Source organism: Rhinichthys klamathensis, unplaced genomic scaffold, assembly GCF_029890125.1.
Source record: "Rhinichthys klamathensis goyatoka isolate OS25496 unplaced genomic scaffold, OSU_Roscu_1.1 h1tg000027l_1, whole genome shotgun sequence".
Taxonomy (NCBI): Eukaryota; Metazoa; Chordata; class Actinopteri; order Cypriniformes; family Leuciscidae; genus Rhinichthys; species Rhinichthys klamathensis.
This window is the reverse complement of record NW_026606577.1, coordinates 2,215,781-2,237,936: the sequence shown is the minus strand read 5'-3', so window position 1 is coordinate 2,237,936 and position 22,156 is coordinate 2,215,781. Positions and strand designations below refer to the sequence as shown.

Here is a 22,156-nt window from a genome sequence, read left to right as displayed (position 1 = left end):
TTAAGGCCGGTTTCGGGATTCGGGACAACAGCTTAGATTTGGGGACTGTCCCGAATTTTTCGGGACTTCTGGTCACCCTAGGGAGGAAAAATCTGAGGGGGCACGTGCCCCTTCACTTTGAATGGGCATGACGCCACTGCCCCTGAGGTTCTATTTGCAACCGCTCCGAGTGAGGTTTACCTGCACAGCTCTTTACTTGCTGGCCTCCATTACATAAGGAGAAATGTCTTAAAGTCCCCCTGTAGTCAATCATTTTTCATCTTTGATCACCAAAATTACATATTTAAACGTTTTTGCCTTAAAGTAGCTTGAATGTATCTCTACACCCTTGCCTCATTTAGTATACGTGGTTCTATGAATATACAAATTAGCCCCGCCTCCACTCACTCGTTGATGATCACGAGTTGTCGTGATTGGTCACAAGGTAGTTTGTGACGTCAGAAACACCAGCGATTTCAAATCGCGATTTTAAAACTGTCTTTGCTTCACTGCAGTTTTAAAGAGAAAATACTCAGCAATGGTGTTGACTTGTGGATTTGTACATGGTTTGTTTTAAAGCATATTAAAAACACCTCATAGACATATAAACAATAAAAGCTTTATTTTCATCACTGCGGGACTTTAAATGATTGCATAATACTTTCATGTTTACCATATTATTAATTTGAGCTACTTTCCTGTAGCTCAAACAGTAGAGCGTTGGCGCTTGCAACGCCAAGGTCATGGGTTCGATTCTATTCAGATGATGGGAAACTGAATAGTTCTATATGAAGCGCCTGACGGAACCATTTGAGGTTCTATATAAAACCTTTTCTTCTAAGAGTGTAGATGCGCAATTAATGCAGTTGATACAATTTTTATAATGTAGTCCTAATAACATTCGCACTGCTTTTTCCAAGCTCAGCTTTCTAGTATTGAAATTGAACAACAAATGTTTTAGCATGTAAAATCATGCTGAGTTGTTTTCAATGGCTCTTGTGTTGGTGAAGAGCTCTCGAGACCGTGTGCATATTAACACACAAATGTAATTGGAACAACATAAACGTCCTCGCACAGACGGAGCCCAAAGTAGGTGCGATGTTGTTTTTGTAAACTGATGCTAGGGGCCAACTCTGACATACACTCAAATGGACACGAGTAAACAGCGCGGCGTAGAGCAAAGTGCCCAATCAGCTGTCGCTTTCCATGAGATGGTTTTTAAGAGAGCTTTTAGCTGAGTCCAGATCAAACAGACAAAAGTGTGTGGGCATATCCATTTGTTTTGCTCAACTGTACGCCTGGGTTTTTAAGACTGCAGCTGCACTGTGATGTGCATTGTGGAGAGAAATCAAGGCCTTGTTTACAGTCCTGAAAGCAAAGTAAACTGATATTGTTCTACAAAGCATTTGATATGCTCGTTTCAGAACACTGTAGATTCATTGTTTTGTTCCTTGTTCCATAGTCATTGTTCCTGAACGCGCATAGAATGTTAAGTAAAGCAAACATATTCTTGTTTTCTTTATATTATTATGGTTATTATATAGGCTATTCTAAAGTGTTTTCATTTTCATCATTTTTTTTTTGTTCGGTTTTGCATTTTTTGAATTAAAACAAGATTTACTTTATTTATGAATTGTTTTTACAGATATAAATATACATTTTTATTGGACATACTTGTGTATTTTTTTATTTTTTTTAAAAGAACATAATTTACTTTAATTATTAATATTTATTTTTACGATTTATCTCACTTATTAGGGACAACTCTGTCCCCAAAATATAGTTACGTTGAAACAGTTTTCACTCTGAAATTGCTAGTAAATTACACAAATAATTACACATGGATAGCAAAAAATTATGGAGTAGAAAGACTGATATCATTTTCTTTTAAAACGTACACCGACTTTCTTTGTTTTATTTGTAAAAAAGAATAGAAAGAAAAGCATAGCAGTTAAAATCGATTTTTATCAGATGTTTCATACAGATACCGTATTTGTGCTTTTTAATATTGTATAAGTAATAAATTAATTAACTGGGAAGGTTAAAGCTGTGCCAGTAGTAAAGCACAAGTCAATGTGTATTAGAAATAGACATAAACGTGTGGTGTGAGTTAGACTCTGTAGGACGGACACACACACACACAGCCACACAGCTCCACTCAACCTAGTAGCTCTTTCTCCAGCATATCAGTAATTCCAGGAGTCGTTTGGCATAATGACATTTTGATGATCTGCTTGCACTAACTGTTTAGCGAGAAGTAAGGCTGATCAGTGTTCATATTTTCCATCAGCACGGCTTATTGTCAATCAGCAGGAAATATGCCTGACAGACGGGCCTGTGCTGGTGGACGTAATGTGTATTTATTTCCTGCTTTGATGACTTGGCAGAAAAAGCACTTCGTGTTTTACACTGATGAGGACTTTCAGGCATTTTTTTTTTTTTTTTAGTAAATAAGCTTGATGACTTTAGCACAAACCACTGGGTTGCTCCATCCACTGTGATCTTAGATGAGATAGGGAGTTTTCTAGCCTGGTTAAAACCAGACCATTCTCAGTTGTAATCATAGACTGTAAAAAAAAGATGGACGACGCCCCTTCGCTCTTTTCCATTGGAGAGAACTGAAGCCGCCAGTGTCCCGATATGGCGCTGACATATTGGAACTTGAGTCTGCGCAGTAGCGTTTTCGGGACCAGTCATGCGCAGTCGTGAGCAGGAAGTAAAGCCGCGAAATCAAGGCCCCGCCCCCACTCTCGTTGAATCAATCGCAAGTACACGCCCCTGCACTTTTCTTAAGTGGCCTTTGTTTGCTCCGTTCCTCTCCAGTGATGTCTGCTGTTTGCAGTACCTCGTTAAAATAAGGTAAATACAACTACTAAACACATAGTCAACATTATGAAAAAAAGTCCGTTGGTGTTTCAGTGACTACTTCGCACAGAGAACCTGTCAATCACAGCGGTCAATCATGATGTCACAGCACCGTTTTTATAACATCAAATAACTAACTAAAAACAAACTTATTTTAAAAACAAACACTTGAAATTACATCAACGTGATAGGAACTACAGTAAATGACAGACATTATCTTTAGAAAAAAGATATGTGAAGTGTAATTTAATTGTTTAGTTGGTCTCACGTCCTTTTGAATAACATTGGGAGGCGGGGCTTATGAGCTATACTAGGACCGGTCACCGGGGGGCGATCGAGACGTTTTGGCTTCACTTTTGAGGGCTTGTGCGGCACGCTTGGTTGTAATTGAGTTATGGTCTGGCAAAGCGTCATAGACAAATCATTTCCAGAGGGGCGTCACCAACGGACGTCGAGGATAGACCTAAAACTAATCAGAGCGATGAAGGAGATGACGTATGCAGAGCGGCGGAGAAACATCTCTGAGTGTTGTTCTTTGCTCGGTTTTTAACAAAAAAGGAAACGTTCAAATCGCTTAAAACAGACGCGATAGCTGATTCGAACGAGTGATGTTCGCCGGCGGCATCCATCTTTGTAATGTAGGCTACAAAATCTGCTCCAAAATCTCAGCGCTGTCGTCATCGTGTAAAGCCCGCCCCAACGTTTCTGATTGGTGCCTCGATTTCGGCGGATTGGAAATGGGCTTGAATGAGCTCTTTGCCAGACTAACTTTCAGAGCAAATCTAAATTTGCCGGAAGTTGTCTGGGTTTTCCCAGGCTAGGAGTTTTCCTGTCAGTGGTGCTTTTGCTCTGTTTTTGTGAAAGAAAAGAGTTGTAGAGGCTGTTTTTGCTGAGCCTTAAGGAGTGGATGTGTACAACTTCCTTCTATCCATCCATCTCTTATATTTTTCAGTGAGACTTTATAACTTTCATTAATAACAAACATTCTTAGAATATGATCATATTTAAATAATAATTTTGAAAATCATGAGTATAAATAGATATGACTTGACTCCAAATTATTATCATCTCCAGATCGGAATTTTTGTTAAATGTCTGTAATTTTAAATAATGTATGCATTTATGCATGGTAATACCTTAAGGAGACCTTATAATGTGATTTTCAGTCATATTATTTATAAGGAATAATACTGGTTGATTTTAATTTAGTTACCAAATAAAGTTTTACCCATTTATACCTGATGGATTTTAAATATAATTTTAACCTTAATACAATATGTATTGAATCATAATACATGTTTGACATCTCAAATATTCATATTAACAATCAACTAGGGTTTATGAAATTCTAATCTGAATATTGTTGGTGATGTTTCCTCCTCAATATCTGTTTTTTTTTTTTTTTTGCCCTCACAAAACTGTTTTTATGATTCCCTTCAGAGCATTCTTTTAAGGAAAAATCTATTTATACAAAAACACCCATTTAGTTTGACAGTAAAGAATGAGGGAGAAAATGGGTTAAATCTGATCCCCTGCAGTCCTGCATATGTGGTTACATCCTTGATTTTTGTCCATGAGTTAACAAAGTCTGTTTGACCACTGAATGTGTCCATGTAGCAGAGCAGACGGGGAAAAAAAAAACAACTGGGCAGAATTTCAACACCCAGAAATGTGTAACATTTACAGAGATCCCAGCAAATGTCTCATTGAAGCTGCTCTCGCCTCAGGTCTGTTCTGTTTCCACTGCGTTCTCTATCGGTACGTCCCCAGAAGTGATTATGCTAATTGCTGTTTGATCAGATGATTAAATTATAATTCGATTAATCCTGAGCACTAAATGCTCTGAATACATTTACATCTGCTTGGCTGCGTCAGTGCGCAGGGGCGCGAGCTTTCTGCCATGAAGCCAGTGAGGAGAGGAGCTGACCTGAGACTCACACCCAAATATTAGCACAGGCACATGTTTAGAAGAGGGCAGAAACTGAGACATCGGGATACTGTGAGCTGCTTAACAAAACCAAACAATACAGACTTACTGGAAGTATTCAGACTAGTGGTCAACTAAGATTGTTTTTTTTTTCAGTGGTTGATATCAATATCTTAAGAGCCAGATGTACAGTATTTGCTCATGTATGTGTCTAATTAAATATACTGATATACATATATACTGAAACTGTTTAAATAAATCTTTTTATATATTTACATGATAGATTTAGTCAATTGAAAAACGGCAAAAAAATGACAATGCTAGCAGCATCTGATTTTGTTCAAAAAGGGGCAAAATCAATATTTTTGTCTATCATAATTCAGATCTGGCTGTTTTTCTTGGGCTTCATTTATTTTGGTTGTCCAAAATCTCTTATCATCTATAGAGTGGAAATTGTGGAATTGATAATTACCTATCTTTGTTTTTTTTTCACCACTAATGCTCCCATGGGGAATGTATCTGACCGATAAAGACAGCGTGAGTCCTCACTGTGGAGCTACTCTTTGTTTTGGTGTGAGTGTGAGTGTGTAATGTGATAAACACAAGGAAATAGGTGTCCTGAGCAAGCCTGATACTCTATAGACAACAAATTATTCAGAGGAAGCCCTACAACCTTTTAGCTATTTGGAAAAGGCTCTTGGCCTTCCATGTGGTCAAATTTGCTGACATTGCATTGGCTGCCATTCTTGGAAGGCGGATTTTGGGTGATGCTGCAAATTATAAATAAAGAGCCAATAGGCTTTACCAGAAATCATAATTACTTTCTAGTCAGTTGCATGTGGTATTAGGGGGAGGGACATTATAGAGAGAATTTGATTGATCAAAAATCTACTAGTGCAGGATGAGTCATCAGTATTTTTGCACTGTTTTCCCTGAGGAGAAAGACTGTATAAATGCAAATTGACTAAAAGCTTAAATATACAGTAGGGAGGGAAATCGATTCACATGAATCGCGATTCTATCTTCTACCGATTAACAAATGTCAAAAATCAATTTTCTAAAGTGTTACACCTCTTTAACTTTGCAGTACTAACATTTTTTGACACGTTAGAGTGTTATTAATCACAATATCTCAGATCCCGTATTCCGTTATCTTTCACAGCTTATTGCGCTTGCATGGTCAAACACACACACACAAATGCACATTGTGTGAAGTTTTCATGTAAACACAGGCTGTTATGTACGGAAGTTTATTGCATTCACTTGAGGAAAAAAAATCTACTCTGTTTTTCTGAATTAACGAGTTAATTATCTCAGAATTACGAGATATTTTTTCATGAAAAAAAGTTTTTGCTCTGTTTTTATGAATTAACGAGTTAATATCTCAGAATTATGAGATGCATTTTTCTTGAAAAACAGTTTTTTCACTCTGTTTTTATGAATTAATGAGTTACTCATAATTTTGAGATAATTAAGTCATTAATTCAGAAAACAGAGCAAAAACTTTTTTCAATGAAAAATTATCTTGTAATTCTAAGATAATTAACTTGTTAATTCAGAAAAACAGAGTAGATTTTTTTCCTCAAGTGAATGCAATACCCTTCCGTAGTTATGACCTAAACGAATGTAAACAAAACAGATGTGTAACAGTCTTTTAGATCCGTGCATTCATTCTTAAAGGGACAGCAGCCTCATAAACTGTTGCCGTCTGTTTCATTTATTTTAATTAAAAAAATCACTCACTGCTTTTGACTGAATCACTATTGTATCTTTAATATGAATCAATTTATATTTAATAGACTATACAGTGTCTTATTTTTACATTTGATCATTCAAATTTTGTATCTTACTAGCCTACATGTTAAGTAAAAATATATAGGCACCTGATAAACTTAGTTTATTTAATTAGTATATTTTTCTATTTTATTTGCCCTATTGTTTGTATTTGCCTCTTTGTTCCTATTTTTAATAACAAAAATGAAATGAAATTGCTTTATTACAGAAGACTGCCAGTCATGTGTGTAATGATTGCAGTCAGCTTAAATGGCATTTGTTTTATAATATTGCGTTGACTTTGACCATATTTAATTCAGTGGAATTTTTTTTCTTCAAGACCTATTAAACCGTCTACCGCAGTCGAATAGGAAAAGTAACACAAAACAGTATAAGCTATGCATATATCGAATTGAAATTTGATTAAAAATCGAGAACAGATTTTTAATCCAATCGTAACCTCAAGAATCGATTTGAATCGAGTTGTGAGGTGCAAACCGCCCTGATATACCGTGAACATTTTTTTATTTTGAAACAATTTTCACTCAGAAATGACAAGTGCATTTTTACAAATAATTACAAAGAGACAAGTTACACATTAAATTAAATGTTACATTTTTAAGTAGAAAGGCTGAAATATTCGAATATTTCTCAAGTTTTGTCAATAAATCAATTATTCGATCTGTTGCTTAAATAAGTACACATGCATAGTTTTGTCAATCTCAATGAGTTGCTGTATTGCACGTGTCTCTGGGAGCCCAGCGTGAGCAGCCGAGACTGGTTCAGCTCATCTCGTGTTTCCTCATCCTCCGAGTCAGCGGCGCTTTAGATTCAGACATCAGCGGCGGCGGCGGCTCTCGTAATTGATGTAGATCCACGGAGGCCGTTTGATCTCATTCTCACCACCAGGGAGGCTCTAAACGAACGTTTGCTCTGACATTATTCAGATGATATTCAAATCATCTCACTTAAGAGATGAAAAAAAAACCAAAAAAACACACACACACACAGAAACTTGACTTTTCCTGTGGGACTTGTGCTGCTCCCGCTCTCACCCCTTTTGGCATCTGGGGGATTTCTTCGGCTTTACATATTGGCAGTGAGCGGGGGTCCATTAACTCAGACACGCCTGGGCTGTGCTTAATATTCATGAGAGCAAATTGCACACTGGTTAAATTGCGGTGCTCCGCTACAGCTCCCTGACGCCAGGCCCGCTGTAGCCCTGGGGCAGGGACAGGAATTCTGACTATCCCGGCTGCTGTTCCGGGCTCCCCCTGCACTCTCTGGCTTTCCGCACGCCGCTGCCTTAATTACCTCGAGCCCGTGACGTTCCGTCAAGGTTCCGCAGCCCGCGGGGAGGAACCACCCCTCCTGTTTGCTGCACAGACATCAGCGCAGACACAGTGGGCCTGCAGCCAACAGAGTGACCCATCCACCCACACCAGGGCCAAGATTTCATCCTCAGAGAGATACCGATTTTATACTTTGCACTGCTTTAAGACATTCCAACATAATGTGTGTTTATTATTGCACAAGCAATTCATCATGAAAATCGATGAATTATCCCAAAAATAATTGATTTAAAAAAAAACTGGTCCTTTAAAACCTGCACAGAGGCAACATATATGTTTATTTTTTATGAATTAATCATGAAAATATTTAAATCATCCAACAACCATCCATGTTATGCAACCATACTATGATCTATTTTTTTTAAAGGTTCCATGGAATGCCATTTTTTATATTTATTTTTCTGAATTATACATGAGCAGTTCATCATAAAAATACTCAAATCTGTGAAAAATACAGTGGATATTTATCAAATTTGCAGATTTAGCACCAGGTTATTCAGAGTATAAATTTGTGAACTTGGCGCAATGGTAGTACCATGTGATTTTGGACATTTGTTTATTTTTGAGAATTATATATGTGCTCAATTCATGATTGAAATATTAAAATCATGTAGTTTTGGAATGGGGTTATTTCACTTATGAAAACGTATAATGGTATTACCACGTTTAACATGTTTTTCGACCAGTTTTGCATTGATACATAAGCAATTTATCATGACATTTTTTCAAAGCTTCCAAAAAAATATTTCAATTAGGAAAATGTATTCCATTGGTGTACAGTTACAACTTTTTGTAAGGGTTTAATGTGTCTGTGCTGATCATTTTGAGCACAAACAGTCCCATCTCAGGTTTGTAAGGGTTAATACCAGAGGCGCCCATGCGGTTTGCAGGGTAAATATTGATCGCACATCACATCACTTAAATAAATCGCCTGGCTAGTTTTGAAAAGAGTCTCGTGATGGCTGGTTACACACTATCAGTGGTCAAATGTTAATGTGTTTTCAAAAGACAAACCCATATTTCTGCTCATCCTAAATGCTACTGTCATTCTGCTCAAATGCTCCTCATTACAGACCTGTCACACACTTTCTTTAGCAACTAAAAAAAATCTGAAAATGTTTTTCTTTTAATCTGATCTTAAAATGATTTTTAAATAGGTTTCATTTTACAGTAAAATACTCATTGTTAATATAGAGTGTAGACATGTCTTATTTGACCAGCATAAAACATTTAAAGGGATGGTTCCCCCAAAAATGAAAATTCTGTCATTAATTACTCATCCCATGTCGTTCAAAACCCATAAGACTTTGGTTCATCTTCGGAACACAAATGAAGATCTTTTTAATGAAATCTGAGATTGACAGCTACGCAACTACCACTTTCAAGGCCCAGAAAGATAGTAAATACACAATTAAAGTAATCCATGTGACTGCAGTGGTTTAACCTCAATTTTATGAAGAGTGCTTTGTTTGCACAAAATAAAACACAATGTACCACATTATTTACAAAATATTAATCTCCAACACGTTCACAAGTGCAGCACTACGCATGCGTGTTGTGTTGACGCGAGAGCAGATGTTGCGTGAACACATGTTGGAGATTAATATTTTGTAAATAAAGTGGTAAATTGGGGGCGGGGGGAGGGTTGCGCAAACAAAGCACTCATAAAATTGAGGTTGAACCACTAGAGTCACATGGATTACTTTAACGATGTCTTTACTACCTTTCTGGGGGTTGAACTGTCAATGGAAGGACAGAAAACTCTTAGATTTCATTCAAAAGATCTTCATTTGTGTTCCGAAGATAAACGAAAGTCTTACAGGTTTGAAACGACATGAGGGTGAGTAATTAATGACAGAATTTTCATCTTTGGGTGAACTGTCCCTTTAAAGTAGAGTTTGGGGGGGTTAAATGTTACCCAGACCTTCATCTTAATCTCATAGCAAAATGCACGCTTGCCTGACCACCATGCCCTTAGATCAGCTTGACTTTAAAATGGTCTCTGCCCTTGAGCTGTCACATGCTCACCCCATAAATATCACCCCGAGTCAAGCCCAGACGGGACCACAGAGGGACAGCGCGCTAGAGACCCTCTCAGCGGGAATTTACAATGATCGGCTCTGAAAGACAGAAACAAGCAGTGACAAAGAAAGCGCTCTGTCCGTTATTTCAGGCTGATAAGAATCGCTGTTAATCAAACAGCCTGAAGCACTTTCTAAAAAAGCCAGATTAATTATAAATTCATTCAATTCATATTTGAAGAGTCGTGTCTGGCCGTTTCTATCGTTTAGATAATAGAGAGCAGAACGATTCTGACTGCGTCGCGAAGCATGTGCTGGGTTTTACTATCTGAATTTGAATCAGATTGACAGACGCTGACCATGCAGATTTTTAAGGATGAAGAGTCCATCAGTGCTTGAATCCTGATGTCTGTGGTGCTAAATCAGATGAATCATGTCTGGATAACAGCTGCTGTCTTCTTTATTTAGCGTCTAATGGTTTCTTAAAGTGAAAATATTTTTGCCAAAGCAGCATATTCTGAAAATATATATATATTTTTAATTAGATAGGCCTATATAGAAAGCTATAAATATCAAAAATAGGCTTACCGGTACTAAAATGTAACATTTATTTATAAGAAATATTACATATAATAAGTCAAATAATGTAAATTTTTCACCTGAGTGACTTTTTAATTATTATTTTTAAGCTTGTTAATTATATAGTTTTATAATGTTTTTATAAAACTGTATACAGTGGCAGTGCATATAATATCTGTTAAAATGTTGCCATGTATCTGTAGATTCTCAGTATTGACATAAAGTCTTTTAATATTTAATGATTGTTCTTAAGATCCAAAGTTCTTTTGATCTTACACTGCATGGTGCTTTGCTCTGGATTATCAATAGACCTTAGTGGGTTTTAATGTTTTGTGTACAAAAAGAAAGAAGTACACAGTGTTGGATTATAAATGCGTTTAGGCTTTTGTGTTAAATGCTGAAAAAAAAAGAGAAAGATATACGCAATAGATATGAAATGTTAAGTTTGACATGTGTCTCTCTTTGTTTTAAAAAAAAAACCTCGCTGACTTTTAAAAGGGATGTTGCAACGTTGACGAATTGTGCTGAAAATTTCTGTTTTTCAAGCAAGTGGATTTTTGACCACAACTAAAGTCAAATGGATAAGAAATGTGCTTTTTATTGTTTTTTGTTTGTTTGTTTTGTTTATGTTTGTCTGTTGATTCCACTATTCCACCTATTTCCATTCATCTGTGTTTTTCATCTTAGGGAATCAACTAGCTAGAGTATGGGTATAAATATTTTATTTTTATGTGCTTTTGGACAATAGTAGCCTAGCTTTTCCATGGCCTTAAACTGAGCTCCATTATCTATAAAATACTCCAGGGGCACTGAAATTGTGTTTTGTTCCTTCCCAGTATGTCCGTCTGTTATATAAGAATAAGTTATACGTGAACAAATCAATTCAAATCCATTAGGGCTTTATTGGCATAACTGTGTTGCCGTATTGCCAAAGCAATGGCCATTAAAAATATAATAAATGAATGTGTTAAAACATATGAAAAATGATATAGTTTCATTAAAACAAAGTTCAGCACTCATTCTCTAAATGAAATCTTTCTCTTTTAAAAACCCCCAGTGGAGAAATTGCTCACTAAGCTGTTATTTAGCTCAATTTGGCCTATTTCCGGTACAAAGATTTAAAGGGATAGTTCACCCAAAAATGAAAATGTTGCCATCATTTACTCACCCTCGAGTTGTTCCTTGAGGGTGAGTAAATGATGACAGAATTTTAATTTTTGGGTGAACTATCCCTTTAAGACTTGGTCAGTAAGCGTTCTGTTTAGTTACCTGAAACAGCATGCTCCATGTATTTGAGCTCCAAATCGGAGAGGTTTTTGTCTATGCAAGCATGACTCTGAATCTTGAATCTAATGGACCATAGTGACTAAAAAGTGCCAAGACTAACTGTTTTAATATATTTATGAGCTGTTAAAGTAATGCGTCCCTGGAGATGTGAAGACCAGCTGTGACAAAAACAAGCTGTTAGTACTTTCAAACAGAGAGTAAGAACCTTGTGTTCTGATTAACTCTAAAAATGGTTCAGACTGCATGAACAGTTCAGACACTAACCGCATGTCCTCTATTGTCTCCTGCAGTTCTCAGTGAAGACCTACATTCCAGCTTGTATTTTGTCAATGCATCTCTGCAAGAGGTAGTGTTCGCCAGCACCACGGGGACTCTGGTTCCCTGTCCTGCAGCAGCGGTGCCGCCTGCTACCCTGCGCTGGTATCTGGCCACCGGCGAGGAGAGCTACAATGTCCCAGGGATCCGCCATGTCCACCCAAACGGCACTCTTCAGATCTTCCACTTTCCTCCGTCCAGCTTTAGCAAAGTGATCCATGACAACACTTACTATTGCACAGCGGAAAATCCTTCAGGGAAAATTAGAAGCCAAGATGTTCATATTAAGGCCGGTGAGTGTTTAAAGATAATATAGATTGTTGCAAATGTTTTAAAGACACAAAAAGATGAGAAGGTATTGTGGGTTTTAGTAGATGTCTATTTGCTTTGAGGCTAATCTATATGCCAGTGTACTCCTAAATGTTGACAAAACTCATTCTTTTAGCTGAAATACACAATTGAAATTTACAGTCTTTTCTGGGAAAATGGACTAAAAATATTGATGACTCATCCTGTACCACACACATTTTTGTCCAATCAAATTATCTTTAGAATCAGAATGTCCCTGTACCTAACTAGCTTGTAGCAAATCATTGCTCATAAAACAATGCAATTAATTCATGCTTATAATATAGCTTTTGCATGCAGATTTTTTTAAGTAAATTTCACATATGGAATTAAAGGGATAGTTCACCCAAAAAACAAAAATTCTGTCATCATTTACTCACCCTCAAATTGTTCCAAACCTGTATGAATTTCTTTCTTCTGCTGAAAACGAATTTGACACCCATTTTTGGGTAAACTATCCCTTTAAGTAAAGTCTACTTAATTAAGTTAATTAAAATGAACAAAGAAAATAAGTAACTTTAACTTGGCCAGTAAAATTTTGTTGAGTAAAAAATCAACTTTATTAATTATTCATGCCCCAGTGCACGTTGGTAACACCAGTATCAGAAAGGTTGAGTAGGTTTTACTTAATTTTATTACGTTGATATTTACGCTTTAATTTCTACAAGCTTGAATGGAATACTAATGTGGAATTGACTCTCTTTTTTTTTTAAACAAATAATTTTCCTCTTCGGAAACTTTACAGTATCTTGTTTTTAAGGCCAAATGTGTAATTTCTGCAATGCTACTGATAATAAATAGAATAGCAAAAATAATGCCTGTTTTCAAACAGGGGCATGTTCAAGATCACAACGGTGCGCAATGTTTTGCTACGGTTTACGGGTTGAACGTCATGTTTCCTGGAAACGGCGTGTACCGGTGTGCAACGGGGTTTGAGATGCGTTTTCTCTTGTTTGGTGGGCGTGTCAGAACTGCAGTCCAATCAGCAGCAACATGTAAATAAAGCACACGGTATTAAAGAGAACTCGCACAATGGAAGTAATTTACAAATGTGTTCGATATGCAACAACTAAGGATATTAGAAGACATGTACTTGTCGTAAGTATTATTGTAAAAATATAGGATATCAACATAATGATGTAGTTGTTTATATTTTTAGCTTCATTGCAAGTGTGTGACATTTGGTATAGAAATAAACAATGCATGTAAAGTGCTTTTCCTAAAAATGAGAAAGAAAATACAGGGTATTAATAAAACATTATGAACAACAAGAATGTGAGGCTAAATAGATGTGTTTTAGTCTTTATTAGGTAAGATGTGCTTCCATTTCAGTTTCCACAAATCCCTTCACTCGATTGGGATGTTCTCTTGTGTTCTGGGCGGCAAGTGCAGTAACTGTAACATCGGGCATATTTTGTAGTATTAAACACATATTTATACCGACTTAATCAGGCTCCGAAAATTCTTCACAAAGAACACAAAAAGCCTTCTCAGCTGCCGTAGTTGCAACTCTTGCGTCATCACAACAGTGCGTTCAAAGCATCACCGTTTCTGTTTAAAAAACGTTCTGCAACGTTTTGTCGGCGCTGAACGCAGCCCAGGTTTCCCTCTCCCCATCTGTTATTGGTCAGACAAACAGATAGTCCTGCCCTAAACTCACGCCATTGGCTGAGCCAGTGCTGCTATGTTGGGCTGGTTGGATTCTCATACAAAAAGACCAATGTATTGATATGGTGTTTAACTTTTTACATTTTGGTAAAAGACTAATTGCCTTTGCATATTAATCTAGAAGAAAGAAATATTTCAGATCTGAGGATTTTTACATATTTTATCAGTGTGTTTTTTTTAACCAATGACACAAGCTCTTTCTCTCTAGTTTTACGAGAGCCCTATACGGTCCGTGTGGCGGACCACACCGCGATGAGAGGCAGCGTAGCGGTCTTCAAGTGCATTATACCTTCCTCAGTGGAGAACTACATCACTGTTGTGTCATGGGAGAGAGACACCGTACCACTCGTCTCAGGTAGGACACTGGATACATGTCTGCATACTTTGAGCTTGAACTTCTAAGGATGCAGTGTTATCCTACTTTAAAGGAATAGTTCACCAGTGTGATCTTATGCTGTTCCAAAGTGGTTTGCCTCTGAGTCCGCTCGTTACTATATAATTAAAGTGAATGGGGACACAAATGTCATTGACGTCAATGCTGCCATATTTGATTTGAGAGCTACATTCCCAGAGTTATTGTGGTGCATTCATGAGTATAGTGCATGAGTCATATAAACCTTTAATGATACTTTTTTATGGTGCTTTTTTGAACCTTGACAGATCTAGTTGTCAATCACTTTCAACATACTGACCAGGACATTTTTTAAACATTCACTTCAAAATAATTCAACAGATTTGCAACGTGAAGATAAGTAAAGGACAACATTTTGAGGTGAACTATTCCCGTGATTTAAAAAATATATACAGGCATCTCCAAGCGCAGTTTTGATGTTCCTAAGCAAGTTTCAGCCAATTACAGTCCTGAGCCCTCGCTTTTCTTTCTTTTCTTTTTTTTGGTTTCCCATCAGTTTAACAACCTCAAGCCTGCTCTTGAAAACACATCCACATCTTTAAGTCATTTCTTGTCCTGTTGGTGACAACGTGAGATTTATTAGTTTCTAACTTGGCATGCTGTCACAGTAACGCTCTTATAAAGAGCTCCTCTCTCGGCTGTCTAATCCTGAAGAAGTGGACGGTGGCAGTCGTGTCACCGAGATTCACTGTACTGACCTACTTCCCTTGCAGACGCAGCGCGGTTTTGAAAATCCGTATCAGCTAAATGGAACACTTGTCTACACAACTGTTTCCTTCCCTCAGGGCTGTCGGCTCGTTTTATGGGGCATTTAGCAAATTCAATAAAGAATCAAAAGTCGTTTAGACTGGGGAGCGAGCGGGGACATTTTCCATAGATGTGTAGCAGTTTTCTGTACGGGTAAAAGATACCAGTGAGATATATGAATCTTTTATTCATCTTTAGGGAGTAATGTGACAAATGTTAGCCTGCAGTCTTTAATTTCTTCAAACATCTCACGTCTTATGCTCAATCTCAATTTATGTGCACATTATATTCCTATATGAACGTCGGAGCCCAAGATGGGTCTGTTTTAACATAGAAAAGAGAAAATGTGCAATGAATCTGACAGATGTCTGTCATTTAATAGCGGCTGTCACAAAACATTAGCTTGCCGCTTGTCTGTGCCTGTTTTCCATGCTAAATATTTTATAGGTAAAGCAATATTCCTGTAAACAAACACAGTTTAAACACAGTTCACTGCGTGTGGAACACTTTCACCTTTCCACAGAGGCTTATGAGGGCATTTTGTTGGAGTGTGTGTGTGTGTGTGTGTGTGTGTGTGCGCATGATGTACTGGACGTTTGCTGATGGCCCCTCTAAAATGTTCTAAAACCTATTCTTCTTTGATATGCTATAAATAAGTAAGTTTTCTAAGTGACCTCATAAGAATAAAGCTATACTTTTTTGTTATAAAATATTAATTTCTATCCCTATTTCTGTCTGGTTCATTTGGACTCCATCAAGTAATGAAAAGTTTTTGTTTTCAACTGTTAGAGTTCCAGTCTTTAAATATTGCTCGGTTCTTCTTTCAATGTAGATGGATGGTATGTCTGCCATTTTATTATGTGCAAAGTGAACACTCCAAGTCTGTCCACTTAGGAAACCATTAGCCCTCTTATTTTTAATAAGTCAGAAGATCTGAGGTCTATACGTCCATAGTATAAAAACTGTGAGGAATTACGGCTGTAAACCCCCATTAAAGGTACAGTATGTAATAATAACAGCTAGTGGTTGAAATTGGTACTGCGGACCAAATTCAAAATATTGGAGAGAGTTGTTTCCCCCGCCACGTTTTCCTCAGACTCGACGCTCACGCGGGTTGCCAGATTGAGGACACACAACAGGAACGAGCACAATTGACAATGGAAGGTGACAAGCCTTACACTGTAAGTTGATGAGTTGATTTATCCACGTTTTAATATGCCTCTGGTCATAGAGCTTTTTAGATAGATGCCAAGGCCTTTTAGGTCGGGTCAAATCTGTGATCTCTGACCCAGTTCGTTTGCTGGCTTTCATGAGAACCCCTGATATGATTGTAAAGCGCTTTGGGTGTACAGTAGTACGAAAGCGCTATATAAATGCCTCATTCATTCATTCATGATTGCAATACACTGTTTTCTGCCAACTGGCTAGAGTGTCGGAATACTATTGAGTAAATTGGCAGTGGGTGGGATCACATAGACCAAAACAAAAACAGACATTCCGACGCGGAACACACATTTCTGATTAGAATAACTGGCTGTTGCATTGTTTGTTTGTTTTCGGAGAAACATATGTAAACTTGACATGTTTCCTAAATCTCTGCAAATATAGTATGGTATTTATATAGTACAGGCTTTAGAACAGTCAAAACAATACATTCAGTACCTTTAGTGCAAAGTATTGGCAATAGTAATAGTGATCATTGCCTTAGCGGGCACTTCTAACTGAGTTTTTATGGCTGAAGTATACTTAGTATTATTTGCTATTGCTCAGGTGTTTTAGTCGCAGGGGATTGTGGGTAGATCTGGATGCAGGCGGCTGTGTTATGCAGTGGTGAGCCACAGAACAAACCGCTACAGGCACTTTAGAGAGTCCTTAGCATTCCGCACACATGCCTCGCACTGAGACCTCTGGACAGAACAACCACTAAAGAGAGAGAGAGAGAGAGCACCAGTGAGACAGACCCTTTCTATTCCATTTCCCCCCCTCTTTCTCATTCAACCTTGCTCATATTCTGCAGTGAACAAATGCATTTCAGTGCAGACAGATTTGGCGAAAATATGAAAATACATTCTATCTACTCACTCGGAGAAGCTTACACGTATTGATGGAGAATAAATGCCGTAAAAACTGCCAGTTTTGCCATTTCTTTCCGAGTGAGCAAATCCCACCTCAGGCTTGCTGTGCGTCAACCGAAGCTGGTGGCATTCTGAAGAATGTCCTTTCCACGTTTTCCCGTTGTGGTGTTGACATTTTGAAAACCATTGAGCAGCAAGCTGACCATTCTCTGAAAACCACATTTGGCGCCCATCGTGGGGCAGAGCACACATTTAACCCAGCACCCATTTAATGGACTGAATCTAACAAGGCCCAGCAGTAACGAATAGATTCATTAGCGCTAATCTGCTTCATAAATACCCATAAATGCTCAATATTTCAAGATAGTTTAGCCGGTGTGGGCCGAGAGCAATCAATACATTCCTACATTTTGACAATAATGAAAAGGAGAACACAAATCTGACCCTGTATAGTTAAAACATTTCCATGCTTGAAAATGAAAGAAAAAGGTTGCGTGGCATTCAAAACAATGGGATAGGAGTGCTTATGTTTTTAACTGGTCCCACTGCGGCTTTTTTCCTCCAAGCTGGGTGAGGCTGAGCTCTTGCCTCTGCAGTCGATGTTTCTGTGTATGACAGGCAGGATTGGGGGCTCTTGTCCTCAGTTTTCCCTGTGATTGGTTGAAGTATTGTTATCTAGAGAAAAATGGGTCAACCAGCCCACCAAGGACAGCATGTGTAAACAGGCAAACCAGAGAGAAAGTGGCTCTGGGATGGTGCCTCTTTAGCCAAACTGTTTTAAAACCTTTTCTGTACATCAGTGCTCAGTGGGCAGAATTCACAGAATTCCCAACCCTCTCTGAATCCCTGTGCCTTTTCCACTCTGACAGAGACAAGCGAAGTCGGATAAATAAAAGGGATTCTCTGAAAAGGAGGAGAAGAAAATCAATATTGGTGTGCTTAATCATTCTGCGGGTACCAGAGAGAATGATGGGTACACAGAGGGAGAGATTCAGGTGTGCTTTTGCATAGTAAATGTTCTCAAGGCTCACTGGTTTTCTCAGGCATCAGGTTAGAGTGATTTTAAGGAGTTTGGTATCATTTTTTGATTCTTAAATGTAAATTATGTTAATACTGATTGTTGAAATATTTCTGATCAGTGAACTGATGAAAGTCTTTGTTGTTTCAGAAATGGGGCTTCATAAAATGCAATCAGCCCATGATGGTGATTTTTAAAGTCAATGTAAAAATGGACACTGTTAACTTTCTTAAAGGTTAAGATTAAGCTAGGATTAGGCCTAAGTTCAATTATAAATCTGCCTTAGAAAAAAAACATTGCTGTTGTGCATCTTGAGATAAAACAATGGCACTGACATATTTTAAAATCAATGTAAGTTGCTTTCAGCGAAAACAGCTCAAACATGCATTTTAGCCTGGGACTAGGTTTAAGCCTCGTCTGTGAAACTGAGGCTAAGTGTGATTTGGCAATGAAAGTTTCCCAAACATTCTTAAACAAGGCAATGTTTTAGAGCAGCACTTACACTCTTTGGTGGAATCAACACTTTTTTTTTCTTTTTTTTTGTTGCCGTTTTGCCTGTTGTCACCAAGCCCTTTTATTTTTAAACCTCTCATGACCAGGCTCCATTTTTAAATCAATTTGCAATGGATAAAATCATGTCCCACCCTATGTATTCAGTCTATTCTTGGTCTATTGAAGGATATTATACTGAATCCAGTTTCTGATTTCAGAATCAATTAAATTGCTCATATCATATGATGGTGTTCATAACAGTTCTTCCCACCTAGATGATTAAACCTCAGCCTCAGACTGGCTCATATCCAGCTTAGAAAACGCATCATAAAAATAACATTTGTTTCCCTAAAGACTTAAATTGGAATGTAAAAGTTGTCCCCCAATCTGGCTAATTATGATGATGTTATAATCTTCATTTGACCTTTGACTCCTTGTTCTGTATCCTGCATCTGCAAATCGGTTTCCCCACAGCAATAGCTAATCACTCTTGAGGACCGTGTCCATGAGCCCTTATCGTCGGCGGACAGCTGCTGCAGTGTGTTTGAATGGAGGCGACGTTTGTTCAGCGTTCATTGTGCTCATGACCACAGCCCCCTTACACACTGCTTCCCTGCTATTGTTTACCGAGAGAAAAGGGGAAAAACCTGGCAGGAGCTTTCATGATAATCTTTGAAATGTTCGTGAATAGGAGAAGAGGGTGAAAGGCTCGGTAAAGGAAGAGTAAAACGCTCAAGGTTGTTTGCATTGCAAGACTGTACAATGCTATTTGAAACAAACAAAGCTAGCAGCTAACAGCTACAAGGAGTTGTTGTTGATATTGCATATAACTCTGCCGTTCACGTTTGATGTGTTTACTTACTGATTTATGAGTAAGTTCACTCAACTAGCCTATTTAATGTCCTATAGAGCTAGATCTGAGTTTTTTAAATTATTATTTTACTATGTGTGGACTTGATAACCTACCTTAGGATGGTTTTAGGTGTTGTATTAGCCTAGTCAATATCAAGCAGGGTTTACTGTCTGCTTTCAGGCAAACGCAAAAAATAAAAATCATTACAAAATTACAATTAGCATAAGACAGAAATGTATTTTGCGACGAGGATAATATAAAACTTCCGTAGTCCTCAATAAATAGAGTGTTGTTGCTAGGGTTCTCCGCTGCTAGCTACGCAGATAAATGATTGGCTAAAACGTTGCATGCCTCTTCTATTTGTAGCCAGTAAAATCTCCTGCGCCTTTTTTTTTAGTAAATTGCCTGGAGAAATTGAACAAAATAACTGAAAGGGGAGAGGGGGGAGTTGCGTTTCATCTAATTGAGAGCTTCATATTATCTGTGCGGAGAAGATAAGCCCTGTTCTCTTAACAGTTATTACTCACTCTGTTTGTAAGTATGTTTCATCCTTTCTATTGCACTCTGAGGTTTTCTGGCCTGCTATCTCTCTTCCCTCCCGCTGTAAAGCTTTGCCGCTAGTGCAGCTGCTCAAACATGCAAACTCCAAAATGGAGGCCAAATCATGTGACCGTGAGCAGCCATTTTCTGTATGACTGCGCAGTCAAGTTTAAGTCAAGACAAAGCTGTTCATTTACACTGCTGAACGAATGTTTTTTTGGGAAAAAGGATAGATTTATTGTTTAATATTGACATTCTAACAGACAGACGTGCATAAAACTATGATATGGTTGCAATATATGTATTGCTGTTTCTCTATGCGTTCACAGATGATGTACACTGTTCTGCAATTATTTTTCTTTAAATTCTTGATTTAAACATAAAGCTACCTAATTTTGTGTTTACGAAGAAAGAAATTACCAATGAGGTAAGACAAATTAAAATGATATTCTCTGAAAACAATATTACATTTTACACAATTTTAAAATTGAACTAAACTTTTAATATATATATATATATATATATATATATATATATAATAGTAGTAGTAATAAAATATATTTACTGGCAAACAAACATTTTTTGCAATGTGGCTTTACCCAGAGGCACCAGACACCAGTTTCTTTCCACAGAAATGACTCCTGATATGAATATTGTGAACATACGGTGAATTATTTATGAATGACTAACCCCAGATGCCGCACTTGTTAAAATGTGTTAAAATGTATAAATGCATTCTCATCTGAACCTGGATTTATAATTGATGACATCTGAGAATTCATTTTAAAGCTTTGGCTCAAGTAGTTTTTGAGACGATGTGCGTCTATTGCACGAATTAAACCACCTGTGAGTTCAACATATTGTTTCTGTATTATTTTCCGGGATAATAATAGCATGGACAGGTATGCCGTCTGGCTATTAAAAGTATTCCTATGTAATCAATATCTATCTATCTATCTATCTATCTATCTATCTATCTTTCTATCTATCTTTCTATCTATCTATCTATCTATCTATCTATCTATCTATCTATCTATCTATCTATCTATCTATCTATCTATCTATCTATCTATCTATCTATCTATCTATCTACCTGTCTGTCTGTCTGTCTGTCTGTCTGTCTGTCTGTCTGTCTGTCTGTCTGTCTGTCTGTCTATCTGTCTGTCTATCTATCTGTCTGTCTATCTGTCTGTCTGTCTGTCTGTATCTTTTTTGTCTTAGTTGTGACGTATAAATTGTGCTGTGACTTTGCACCTGTCGTTCAAGTAAGGGTTTGAGCGAGTCAGCATCTTGACACTGGACAAACACTGGTGAGTGATGGGCACACACGTCAAACATCTTGTTGCTGTTGTCTGCTCATTTTTGCCTGGTCTTCTGTGTGGGGTGCATTGAGCAGATGGGTCTCAGCAGATTAGATGGACAGATGAGTGGAAGTAGGGTGGTTGGGGGAGGGGTGACCTCAACATGCTGACCCTTGAGATGTAAGATTTAGAGTAAAAGAGAAGACATTGCATCAACAAGGTTGTGTACAGAGAAGTAGGGCTATTACGTTCCTCTTTTTTGTTTTTCATTTTCATTATTAAACTGTAAAAAATAATTGTAGGTTTAAAAACGTAAGAAAACTGGTTGCCTTCAAATTTTTAGTTCATTGAAATAAAAAAGTTTTAAGATAATACAAAGAAGGGGATTGGTTTATTCAACAGAAACTCAAAATAGTATGTTATCTGAACCACATTAATTATCTTATTTGATTTAAAAAAAAGTTTTTTTAACATTCTTATTACTTTTTCTTATTATGGTGACTCTCCTCGTAATATAAATTATGTAACACTTTACAATAAGGTTTTATTTGTTAACATTAGTTAATGTATTAACTAACATTAACTAACCATGAGAAATACATTT

The 22,156-nt window shown here is 37.4% G+C and overlaps 1 protein-coding gene across 1 annotated transcript in view; it reads left to right on the top strand.

Moving 5' to 3' along the window:
* The window catches only part of dscama (Down syndrome cell adhesion molecule a), a 92,696-nt gene that overhangs the window by 3,770 nt on the left and 66,770 nt on the right, over positions 1-22,156 (top strand). The window contains exons 2-3 of the mRNA XM_056244382.1: positions 12,074-12,391; positions 14,323-14,469. Coding sequence (XP_056100357.1) covers positions 12,074-12,391; positions 14,323-14,469 — 465 coding nt within the window. The remainder of the gene's footprint in view (positions 1-12,073; positions 12,392-14,322; positions 14,470-22,156) is intronic.